This window comes from Chroicocephalus ridibundus, chromosome 6, assembly GCF_963924245.1.
Source record: "Chroicocephalus ridibundus chromosome 6, bChrRid1.1, whole genome shotgun sequence".
Classification (NCBI taxonomy): domain Eukaryota; kingdom Metazoa; phylum Chordata; class Aves; order Charadriiformes; family Laridae; genus Chroicocephalus; species Chroicocephalus ridibundus.
Genome location: NC_086289.1, coordinates 39,990,053 through 40,002,750, shown reverse-complemented (window position 1 = coordinate 40,002,750; position 12,698 = coordinate 39,990,053). Strand labels below are relative to the sequence as shown.

General features: G+C 42.8%; 1 protein-coding gene across 2 annotated transcripts in view; it reads left to right on the top strand.

The window, feature by feature from the left end:
- Window positions 1-12,698, top strand: part of PRKG1 (protein kinase cGMP-dependent 1) — a 530,384-nt gene that overhangs the window by 484,157 nt on the left and 33,529 nt on the right. For both annotated transcript variants that reach the window (XM_063338936.1, XM_063338937.1), the window contains exon 10: window positions 11,243-11,339. In XM_063338936.1, coding sequence (XP_063195006.1) covers window positions 11,243-11,339 — 97 coding nt within the window. The remainder of the gene's footprint in view (window positions 1-11,242; window positions 11,340-12,698) is intronic.

Sequence of the window (12,698 nt, the reverse complement as noted above, 5' to 3'; positions counted from 1 at the left end):
TCTCCACGTTCTTTAAAAGATCTAAGAGAAAGAAAACTGCATCCAAGTCTTTTTAATCTGAGCATCACTGTTGCCATGGTGAGCCTTTACTTATGCAAGCAACATAGCCCTACATTAAGGCTGGAGGCAAAAGGGCCACTTAGTGTTTACGTGCTTAGATGGGCAGGTTTGGGGTTCCTGGGATCTAATTAGCAGTTTGCAATTAGATCGTGAGATTTTGTAAAGTAGAAGAGCAACCAGCAGAACTAACTGTGATTTGAGCAATTTCAAGCTGTAATTAGACTGAATTTTCCTTGAGATCACATCTCACTTTCCGAGGTTGTAACATGGCCGTGGCTCTTCCCCAGTGACTCCCAACAAGATGCCTTAAAATACCTTTGGTGTTCTTCTCTGGTACATAGTGGCACCTTTGAACTGAGTTTGGTAGCTGGGATTTATTTGCCTTAAAGAGGTCGTTTGGAGTTTTAATATGAACTGCTCTTTTCCTGAGTACTTCTCATAAGCGTGGCTTTTCCTTGGTGTTTTCCAAAGGAAGAAATAAGGGATCTGTAGGTATTTCCTCTGAAGTCAATCAGAAAGGTGAAAGGAAAAACCCTTGGTGCCTTATCTTCCAAATACGTTTTCTTGTTTACAGATCCAAACTTTTAAATTCAGAGCTAATGAGAAGAATAGAGGGAAGTTAGTGAATTGTGTCCTTCCTTATCATAATACTTTTTTTTCCTTTTAAGTTATTCAGGGCTAGTTAGCACCGCCACGGGAGGTTTATTTTTCACTGACTTTGTATTACTTTAAAAATCAGGGTGCAAGCGCTACAATAGAATTCAGTATTGCCGAGTATACCCAAACTATAGCTGATTCAGCTGCTGAATCTGGGGATTTAAACCGAAGTTTATCTCAGTAGCAACCCGTGATTTAGGGAAAGTTACATAGGAATTAATATATGTAAAATTAATATAGGTAAAAAGTCCCTGGCAATCCTGCAGTGAACCACATTTGACTCCATCTGCGTCACCCTGCAGCGGGATGTTGGATGTTGTGCTGCAACCCAACAGCATAAATCTAATGTTTTATTCTGAAACGTTGCTTTTTCATATTAATATTAGCATGTGAAGAGAGAAGTGTGCCAAGAAGGCCATTAAGGCAGAATACTGCAGGGTGCTTGGCATAGCAAAGATAAAAAAGCCAGCTGAAGTGCATTGCGCTCTCGGTTTATTCCCATCAGCCAGGCAGAGGAGCTTTCTCTGTGATGCATGTGTCTGAGAGCACGATAAATGTTGCTTTGCAATTTGGTCCTTAACCCACACTGCTGTTGTAATGAGCACAGCTGTAGGAGGGGGAAAAAAAACAAACAAACAAACCAAAAAAAACAACCAAAAAAACCCACCAAAACCAAGAAAACCCCAACAGCTTTCTTGGAAGTAGGGATGGGGTGGCCAGGACAGGACATGAAACTCTCGTGGACGGTAGTGACCTAAAGCATGTAATAGCTAAATTTTATCTGTCAGGTGTAATATTTCAGCTGAGTATCCTTAAAAAGCTCACAGTTAAACTGAAAAAAAAAATCCAGTACCGCATACCTGCTGGCATCAAAACATGATGCTGTGGGGCATGTGTAGAGGGAGGATAGTAAATCAGTGCCTCTTCCACCTGGCAGCTGTGATGGCACTCCTTGCCCAAGGAAAGCTGGTAAGGGTTTTTCTCCTGAAAATGTGGAATTGTCAAGGAAGTGCTTTGTAGAAATATGTGATATGAACGTGAATTTATTTTTTTGAGGGGGGGGAAAGAGGTTGATAAGTAACGTTTTTAAACGATCTTTCATTTTATATGTGATGTTATTTTCACTGAAATGAAATTAAGGTGTCAAGGTCTGAGCGCAGTGTTTGAGGTGCTGGGAAAAATCATTGGCTTTTCCTTAGAATTTCGTTTAGCTTGGACTTTCAGGTGGTCCCATTGCTGCCTGTCTTGGGAGTCAGAAAAAGGTAGTCATGTTTCATTTTTCCGCTGTCACCAATGAGTTTCCCACCCAGGCTAACGCAGCATACCGTACGTGATACCGGCAACTATTCTGGGTTCGATCCCTCACTGCTGAGCCAAGATAGAGATGCAGTACAGTGGCAATGAGGGAGTTGATTGGTCTCCAGCTAGCAACATCCAGAGTTAAAAAAAAAAAAAGACCAAAAAGAAAGGGGGGAGAAGAAACAACCCCCCCTCTTTACGCAATATCTTTTAATACTGTACAGAACAGGAAACACCGCCAGAGGAAGGAATACTCCACATCCTCCCTCTGCCCCTTTTAATTAAAATTGATTAAAGTCTTGGTTTTGTAAGCCAGTCCATTCTGTAGAGTATCTTGTTTGAACTATTTCAGGCCGTTCCTGGCGTTAGACGTATTACAAAAGTGCAAATGTTATTTTAACCGAAGCCGAAACCAGGACTTCCCGAAGTAGGACCCTGAGAGAGAATCCTGGGGGAAGCATCAGGCTGTTTCGTTAGAAGTTGAGGGAGAAACACATGCGTCTAGAAAATAAAATACGCATTTCAGTGCCAACCTTCCTTTGACATTCAGTGAAAACCAGGGGCCCTATTCCCTAAAAACCATCCTAATAACCTTGTGCTCTACTGAAAGCACTCTGCTTCGTACCTGTGTGGCATTATCATCCCCTGGTCAGCTGGCATTTTATTTCCTGGTTTGTTTGGTTCTTCCACCAAAGTCTTGCCTTGTTTCTGGCACATGAGCATTGTGTGGGTGTGTAATAAAGGGGTGCAGGCAGGCAAAGTATACCGACAGGAAGAAATTTTTCACGCTGAGGGTGGTGAGCCCCTGGCCCAGGTTGTCCAGAGAAGCTGTGGCTGCCCCATCCCTGGAGGGGTTCAAGGCCAGGTTGGAGGAGGCTTGGAGCAGCCTGGTCTGGTGGGAGGTGTCCCTGCCCAGGGCAGGGGGTTGGAATGAGATCCCTTCCAACCTAAACCATTCTGTGATTTACACAAACCTCTTGTATCTGCTTGACTTGGAGAATGGAGGCTTGTTTTTTCTGAGCAGTTTGATTGCGAGCTTAGATACACGGGAGCAGTCGTGCATTTTAAGGGAGTGATGCATTTCCCTATGTTCCAAGGGGAGAGGATCCCACAGCGAACATCTGAAAAAAAAAAAAAAAGGTGGAATTTGGATTTTAGGGTTGGGTTTTTTTCCTAATAAAGTTGCGCCTTGCACATCCTGTGTTCAGATAAGGGCAGATAAGGGCTCATCCTGTTGCTAGCCTGGAGGTACTGAACCCAACAGGCATAAGTTGTTTAATAAGGTATTACCAATCTCTTGGCACGTTTAGGAGTTCAGCAATATTAGCTTCGAATTTAAGACTTTTTAAAGAGCCTGGGTGATGAGAAGGTCTTCCTGAGCTGTTTTAACTGACTGTATTTGAGTGCATTCGATTACATTTCTCGGTGAAACGGGTCTCTGTGCAACAGCAAGTCTTCAAAGCCCCATAATTCAAACAAATCTTCTATTTGCTTAACTACTGAAACAACTTATGGTGAGCACAGCTTATTATGACAGCATAATATCATGTTCACGTTGCCGAGTTCTAATTGAAAAGTAATGTGCTTTTAAAATAGGGGGGGGGAATAATTTCTCTGTTAGTTTTTTAACCTTATGTTTTTAATTTCAGATCTCCTTCCCCTTCCAGAGGAAGTTAGAGATGCCATAGCTTTAATGTCTGTTTTAGCTGCCACTCAAATGTTCACTTTCTGTAAGAAAATCTAAACCAGGAGGTAATGCTATTTCTCCTGATGTGAGAGTCATTAAAGGCAAGTACGCTGCGAGTTCAAGCGCTGGTGGGTCCAAGAGAAATTCCCAGGGTCCAAGAGAAATTCCCAGCCCCAACAACATGAACTTGAAAAGAAAGACAGCCTTTCTTTTCGATGCAATGGTCCGTGCGGCTGTAGCTTTCAATTGCATCGTCGCCGCTAGCGCATTGCTTTTAAAAATCCAAACGAAATCTCTCTTGATTTGGATTTTCAGTCGAAGGTGTGAGACGTAGATGGAAGTGGTAGCAGCTAAATCAGGAGTTAAAGCCACTGCACTGCTGACCTCAGAAGGATGGTCTGGAAGAAGGAGACCTGAACTAAGGAAAAGCTGGGTTGTTAGTTATCATACTTTCTCCCTATATCTATCTATCTACAGCTACATGTAGGTAGATCGATGTACACCTTTTACTTTTCAGTGTTGTTTGCAATGAGAAAAAATGGAAGAGTAGAAGATGAGTTTGATGTTCTCCTCCTTGGTCTTCCTTGGTGCAGGGCAGCAAATCCTCATCCGCAAGTAAATCCTGTCTCACAAGTCAAGATCTGTGGGTAACACGGTAGCACCCATCCCTCCCAGCAATGGGTTAGCACTAGGATAGCAAATACCAAGCAGAAATTATTTATGGGCATACTAACGTGCCATCAGTCCCTTGTCTCTGTCGAAGGCCAGAAAACCCTATTTGGTTTTAGGGCAATGGCATGTCTGTGCTCCCTGGTTAACACAACTCGAGGCAAGGTGGGCAACAGTGGCCTTACTGCTGATGGGAGTTACCACAGTCGTCTTGTGCCGGTACTTTTATCCAACAGCTCGCTGTCTTTGATCGACGTTTTCCTGCTTTCACTGCCAATGGACATGTCCTGGAACAATTTTGTGGTCCTGTATTTGTGAATGAGCTAATAAATTGCAATAATGTGACAGAGTTTGAAATGAATTCAGCTTTTCTGTAACATTATGCTATTGAAAGTAAAATAGGTAATGAGCTGGTCTTTTCCTGATATTTTTTTTTTCTTACCGATACGAGCATTTATCTGAAAGGGACATTTGGAAGTTAAAAGGTGCATTTGTGCATCACGAGAGAGACGGACATATGGTACCCAGAGGAAGAAATGCAAAACATAGGCAATTCCCGTACAGAGTGACAGTATTTAGGAAATAGTTATTCTCTGCTATCACTGCCTGTTCTGCCTGAATGTAATTTTGGGGCAAGCATCTCCCTTTCAGCTAATACAAGTGCATGGAGGCCTGAGAGTGCTCTTCATCTTGCAGGATCAGACTCTTAGAGAAGTCTGATGAGCATGTTATGATCTTCCCCAACAGGGTTTTGGGTTCATACCCTTGGTTATTTCTCTTCGCTGCAATGGTTTGTCAAGGGAGATACCCCCCGCCAAAATTTACTGACCCAAATGGATTGATGGCTGGAGGGAATGCTAGATAAGAAGGGTTTTGCACCTGGGGTGGGACCTCTGAGAGGATGAGTGGCAACGCACCATAAAGAAATACAGATTTGCTCTCAATGCCTCTCAAGAATTTGCTTTCAGGCATTCCCAGGCTCTGGATCTTGCTGCTTGTGTAAAATACACTGTCGCTGTGCCATGCTTCTGTCTGTTGCCTGAATGTGGCTAAATCTTCTGAGCCCCACTCAAACAGGGCATAGTTGAAGGTAAGGAACTCACATGGACCTGACACGAGGTGCTTTTTATTTCGCTTTCATCCATACGACCATTCATAGATTTCCCCTTGTCCTAAATCACTCGGAAATCCGCGAACCTGAGCTTTTTGGACTCATTCGAGCAGGTGGGGAAGAGGGCTGGCCGGCACAGAAGAGAAGGCATGGGAGCCCTGACACCATTTGCTGCATCTGCTCTTCCTTACATCGCTTTCAGATAACCAAGCCTCCCCGTTACATGAATTCAAGCCATGTCCTCTGCCACTTCTCATTCACATTTGGAGTTGCATCTCTCTTAATGGCATGAATCCGGTCTAGAAAACCTGCCGTGATTTCAGTGTACCAGGCAGGCAAACAGCCAAGGGTGCCATGAGTAGAGTAGACCAAGGTGGGTTATTTTGACAGGGCTAAAATATGTTTGGTTTGGGTGTATAGAAAAAAAGAGTCACAAAATGGAGGATTTGAGGCAATTTTTTATTTTGTTTATCACAACCCCCCTTTTTTTAAAGTGCTGCATCAGTTGAAGCAGCATCCTAAAAAGAAATCAGTTACATCTTAAGAACCATAAGGAGATAGATCGGGATAAATCTCTTATCTAGTGGACACAGAAATGTGGTTTCCTTTTGTGATGGATTTTTTTGCCCACCCCACCTGTGGCTCTTCGGCTCATTTCGCATGTGTCTTCTTGCAGGCTGGGTCTGATCATCACCATCCAACTATTGCAACTTAAGTTTTTGAAGTCTTTGCAGAGATTCAATGTTTCTATCCACAGAAGTGTGTGGCCTCTACGATGGGTGCTGTAGTGACGGGGCCAGCCGACAAAACTAATACAAGGCCAACAAAATAGCTGTTAAACAAGCAGGTGTCTGTCACTGAGGAAGGCTCCAAAATTCTGGTTTTATCCACCCAAAATGGTTATGTTTGCTGTTATCAGGGAGTTGGTGGTTGGTTCCCATTTGGTGGCAATTTACGTCTAGTTGGCAGCGCGCAGGTGGAACAAAGCCAAGTTTTCTATCACGATGACAGTTTGGTAACAGATGTCTAATGTTTCCCAACACATTTAGCTCATGCGATAGGAATCGTGAGCTAGTTTAGTAAAGCTGAGCAGTTGGGTAATTGCAAACCTTTGCTCCGCATATTTTCTCATTTATCCTTTTTAGCCGCCTAGGTAAGATGATGAATTATTATTTTTTTTTGTATTTGTAGTTTTGGGAGGAAAAGCTTGAAATGTGTTTCAGAGTAATCGTCATCCTAGGAGGTAATCATTCATTTAAATGGTTGGAAACCTCCAGCAGTGCAAGGAGCCACATGTTTTCCTCTCCCGTTCTGCATAACAGGCATTGCCCAAATGCTTGGGCTGTGGCTCCTGCGCTGCCGTTTCAAAGTAACGGGACATGTGGACGATGGTATTTACTCCTGATCCCCCTGATTACTCTGGTTTCTTGCATGTGATGCCTGTCCGTGCCGAAGAGGAGGCTGAATCAAGGCATTTTAATTAGCACCTCCTTAGAGACTATGTGTTTTATTTGGAAGGGGAGAAAGAAGTGGTCGTCCCAAATCCCAACTCTTCCGTAGGAGGGCACTGATACTCGTTAGGGTGAGATTGTTACGGGAAGCCAGTCGTTTCAGTGAGATTTCAGTAGGGACCCCTGTTGTTCAGATTTGCAAGAAACCTTGGAGAAAAGCATGGGAGGATCTGCAGGATGCTCATGTTTGACCTAGATCTGAACATCTCCTTCTCCATCACGTTTTCTGATGCCTCCTATGGAGAAGATACCTCTCCTTTTAGCTACAGGAGTGAAATAGAAGCTCTGGCAGGGGTGGGTTGGTAGAGTAGGTTACAAACCCCAGCTTCCATAAGCAAAAAAGTCCCATTAAGAGTACACAGGGAGTTGATATCTTGCCTCCTAGAAGCTCTTGTGAAGCGCTCAGCGTCAGTTGTAAAAGCTCTTAATTAAAGAACAGACGTTTTGTCATTTTGCCCCATTTGGGTCACACATTCTTCATATCTTTTCTTTTTATGTACTTCCAGCTATGATTTTCCAGGTGGTTTGGCCTGTGATAGCTGGGGCAAGAAGCACTATTACCAAAATATCCAGATAAGGGCTCTTTCTTAATTATGTCTAACTCAACTAGAGTCAGAAAAACCCAGAAATCTCAGCATAGAAAGTTTGAGCCTTGCATCTGCGTAGCTCCAGAACGTCACTGAATGCGGATGTGATGCTGATCAGAGTTCATGCCTCCGACCTTGCCTGTGATGTCTTCCCATTACACCTCTTATCTATTAATTTAGGAACTTGAATCACCAACTCTGCCAGAGGTCAAAAAAATCATTTTCTGGTTTGAGAAGTCTCAGAATGCCAGCATACAGATGCGTATTTAGAATTCTAAGTACCAAATGGGAAGAAGCTGTGGCATCTGCAGAGCGGTACCCAGAAAAATACGCCCTGACCTGGCGTACGTGTATTTTTCCCGCAGAGCGCTGAGTTATTTCCACATCATCTTGCACAACTGTGGTCAAACTGTCTTTACCATTCATCCCGTCTCTGTTATATTCCCAGGGAATATCCCAAGCATCCTCCCCAGTATCTGAGCATAGCAGGTTTCTTCAGCCCTGGTCCAGAACCGAACATTTTTCCTACAAAAACGTCAGTATTATTTTTTAAACGTTTTCCGTATTTCTTTGCACTGCCCTCCCAATGCCTCGAAAGGGTCCCTTTTCTTTTGGAGGTGATAAAATAAGACATCACGTATGTTTTTCACTGTAATTTTGTCGAGCGAGGAGCGTACGCTGCAAAACCTTGGGAGTTTCTATTTAGGGAGCGGCACGCTCAAATTAAGGAAGTTGGAGGACAGAAGTTGAATTCATATTCTAAATTCCAGGATGAGGATTATACCCTGATTGCTGATTTAGGGCATGGCTTGGGAGTATTTGCATTTTGATGTTTTTATTGAAGCAACTGAAGAGATTTATTCTTAAGCTTCGTAGGGCTGAAGTGTGTCACTTCTGTTAGTTTGTAGGAATTTGACTTGAAAGTGGACTTTGACCTCTGTAGCTGGGAATAAAACAGAATTCAAATGTGACTCTTGTTACTAAGCGTGTGAAGGGCTCGCTTGCTTGATTTTACACATGTTTTTGGTTTCACTATATATTTTTGGAATTTCTTTTGACTTTTTGGATGCCTGATGCACAGTATTAGCAAACTGCATCCAATTTGTTTTCTACGCGTCATTGCACTTGTACATACTCAATACACATAAGCAGTCTGTCAAAGAGAATTAGCCAAGAGATTTCGAAAAGCAATCACAATAACACTGCAAGTACATATTTTAAGCAAAATAATAAATGAACACTTTTTTTTTTTTTTTTCTTTTAAAGCCATCAGCAGAGCTTTTGGCTTCTGCAACTCAACACACAAAATGATGGAGAAGTTGAGACTGGAGCAGAAGATCCCATCTCCCATCAAACTGAGGGATTTTGGGGAGAATTGGTGGAATTTGCAGGGGCTGGGACTGGTGACCTCTTGCCTTGCCAGCACCATGCCATGTCTTACCTAGTTTTTGTCCTCTCACGTCGCATGATGTGAGCTACACATCATTTTTGTAGGACTTGTCCGTCTTTCAGGATAAAGAGGTATTATAGAGAAAAGCCATTTCTTCTTTCTGTCCCATATGTTTTGGGAGACCCTAACCCTTCTGACACGCTGCTGTTTGGCATCTCTCATCCCCTGCTTGAGGAATCCTCTCTGGTTGCCCAGGGGAGAAGACAGGGTAGCTGGTCCCCTGCCTCCCTGGGAGCACGAGGTGGCTTCTTTCCACATTTTCTTTCCTGCCTCCTTCCACCAAGAAAGGATGCTCCCAAGCCATGGGCAAAAGTAATGCAGAGCTTCTTGACCTCGAGTTTTGCATCCATTTTTCAACTATTGAAGGGAAATTTTCCATGCTGGGATTTCATCTTGCTGACAATTATAAATCATTACGGGTATTTAACCGGTCAGGAAAGTGAAAGATAACTCATACGCTGTCTATACATTTATCATGAAAAGCAGAGCCATCTTATTGCTCTGTCACCCCTACAATGATGTGTCTGCTGTGATTTAGAAGGGAATGTATAAATATGTCTTTCCTTTAGTGAAGGTTTTTTAGCGACGGGTTTAGTATGCACCTCATGAGGAGTATAAAGCGATCGATCAGCAGCTGTGTCACACAAGGTTATCCCAAGTTCAGAGCAGGCTTGGAACTGATTGGTTTCCAAAATCGGATGCATCAGGCTGCTGTGGCCACAGGAGCAAGGTCACTGAGAGGATCTGGTGACAGTATAAATAACAAAGCAGAGCTTAAGTAATTTGTCGACAGCACCCCCGAGATAAAATTGCGCTTTATTGCATTGGATTTGGGGCTTGCTGATGTGACCTTTCACATTTCTTGACACCTCTTTTTATTTTTCCCTTTTAACTTTAAATTTTATTTTTTTTTTGCTCTTTCTCTCCCAATGTCATTGCAGTTTTAAATAGAGTAAAGAAGGTGGTTTGAAGGGAATAAGTCAGTAAATCGATTCCATCCCATTATTGAATTAGAGACAGGTGTGACAGACAAGGTACATTAAAAAGATAGACAGGTGGATACATATATATGATCACGGATAACATGGTGTTTTATCTTTGTGCTAGTGTTATCATGCACAAATGAACCATCCAGGTGAAATAGCGTATTATGGTCTATCTGTTAATTGCAAGATATTATGGCTAAAATGAAGTACTAAAAACCAAGCCACCTCCCCCTTCCCACCCTCCATACCTTTCTCCATAATCCCGTCAACGCTCTCTTTTCCCATACAAGTCTGTGTCACCAGCGGCCAAAGGTTGTACATGCACGGGGACTTCTCTGGCAGCTGAATGTCAAACTTTATTGAGTGGGTGGATCCCGTTCATCCATTTCCCACCCCCCCCCCCCAGCTCCGAGCCTTTCTAAAAATAGCATAAACCTTGACAAGGAGCTATTTTAGAGGAATCATATTCATGAGGATAGTCATGGGAAGCTTATTTTGGCAGGCTTGCATATGTTCGATTTGCATGCTTCCTTAGTCAAGGGCTTGGTGAGCTTCTGTTGCGAGCCAGTTGGACATGGGCTAAAGAGAGAGCATCTGGATTTTCGGACCTCCTGGGCTGGGACATCTACTCCAAGTGAGTTTATAGGAGGAGAAGAAGTGAAGATATTCTTATAGGAATGTTGATATGTGACTGAAGTCATTCATTTCAGGCATTTGCACACCAGCCCACAGCTTATTGGATCTGATTTCATAAAACCTGGCTGTGATTTCTCTCCAGGGACCTTAATGATCTTGCCACTTTCAATAAACGTTTATAGAAACTACTGCCAGCCTGTGGATAAGAGAAACTCCTATGAGAGACTTTATCTTCCAAAAATACTTAAAGACACCAAAAAAAAAAACCACCCACGAGAAGATCAATAGAAAATGTCAAAATGTAGTGTTTGCTGGGTAGCTGGAGCTGAATTGCAGTACCAGACATTTGCATTGTAGGCATGCAGTGGGTACGTTTGCTTTTCTCACTTGGAAAACTGTGCGCGTTGGAGCAATGCTATAATTGGGACCAGCAAAACGATGAGTGTGAATAAAATCAAACTGTAAGAGATAAGATGGAAATTAAGCAGGTAAAGGCTGTTCCACGCTCATGCCATTCGGGTACGGTATTGCACAGTACTCATGTTTGCACCTCTAAGAAATTTCCATTTTTTCGCATAAAAAAATCCAGATACGAAGCCGAAGCTGCCTTCTTCGCCAACCTGAAACTGTCTGATTTCAACATCATTGACACCCTTGGAGTCGGAGGGTTTGGACGAGTTGAGCTGGTAGGTAAACTTTTCTTCTTTGAAGTTTGCGTGATGTCCTAAGCATAAGTACTGTGTTATGAGTCTTTTAATTTTTCTTTGTTGTTACACCCGAATAACTGGGAGAAAATTATGTGATGAGATTATGTAGTTTCTAATGGTTGAAGAAAGCTGAATTCTGTTTCCTGTTAAAAAAAAACGTACGAATAAACACTTTAGAACCATAGAATCATTTAGGTTGGAAAAGACCTTTAAGATCATTGAGTCCAGCCTTTGCAGTAATCAAGAAGAATTTATGTACTAGGTTGAGAGAGGAGCATGCGTCTTCTCTCTCCAGGTGGTCCTATTTTTATGGGATTGATTGCCTTTTCCAAACAACCTGAAGAGTCGTGTGGCCGTTGGGTGCTAAGATTGAAAGAGCAACCTGAAATCTTTCTTAACCAAAACAGGAGTAACAGCACGATGTCTCCTCTAAGCAGTTCCTAATTCAGGTCTAGAGATAGACCTACTTGGTTATATCACAAAAGCTGTAGATTCAGTGTTCGAACTATGGCAACACTTTACAGAAAACTCTTTTTGCAGAATTTTAGAGAAAGGACAAAACCTGAGCTTGCTTTTTGCTCTGCTTGGATTTAGAGCTCTGCAGTCTTTATTAAAACAAAGCCTGAGCAGGAGGAGACTGAGAGGGCAGCCGTTGCATGACCCGTCTGTAATATCATGTAAATACAAAAACTTATAATAGAAAAAGGGAGCTTAGTTTACATCACGGTGCTGACCACGGAGGAGTTTCTGATACCAGACACCAGTACAGTATGTTAGGAACTCCTGTAAGTTAGGGGCAGAAAAGGGAATGGAGTTACTGCTGCCATCATGAACCTTTGGGGAAATCCCCGCTCCGTAACCCTGTGGGAGCCAAACACGCCCACAGTGCTGGGAACTGGAAAACGGGCAAAATGAAGTGTTTCAGTAATTATTTGTGACATAGCAGGTAAATTCTGTGTTAAAAGCACGACTCGCTCTTCCACATGATTTATTTCTGAACTTTTCCTGTTTGGATGTATGTAAAATGGTGCGGAGGAGAGCACATCCATGAGAATGCTGCTCCCTTCCTGGGGTTTGGTTTTGGTTTTCTATTTATTTATTTATTTTATATTAGCAACTGTTGTTTTGGAAGAGAGTCATGAGAGCTCATGCGTAGCCTGGGAAGGCTGCCCTTACCGCACTCCTTCTATAGTCATCTGCTGTGGAGGATGCTTTAGAGCAGGAGTTTAATTTGGGTTGCGCTGAACTTACCTTTGAAGGCCCTTTCCCCTCTGTTGACAACAGCATAAAGTGCAGGAGATTTGTCTCCTAAATTAACATCACCGCTGGCTTCTGCGC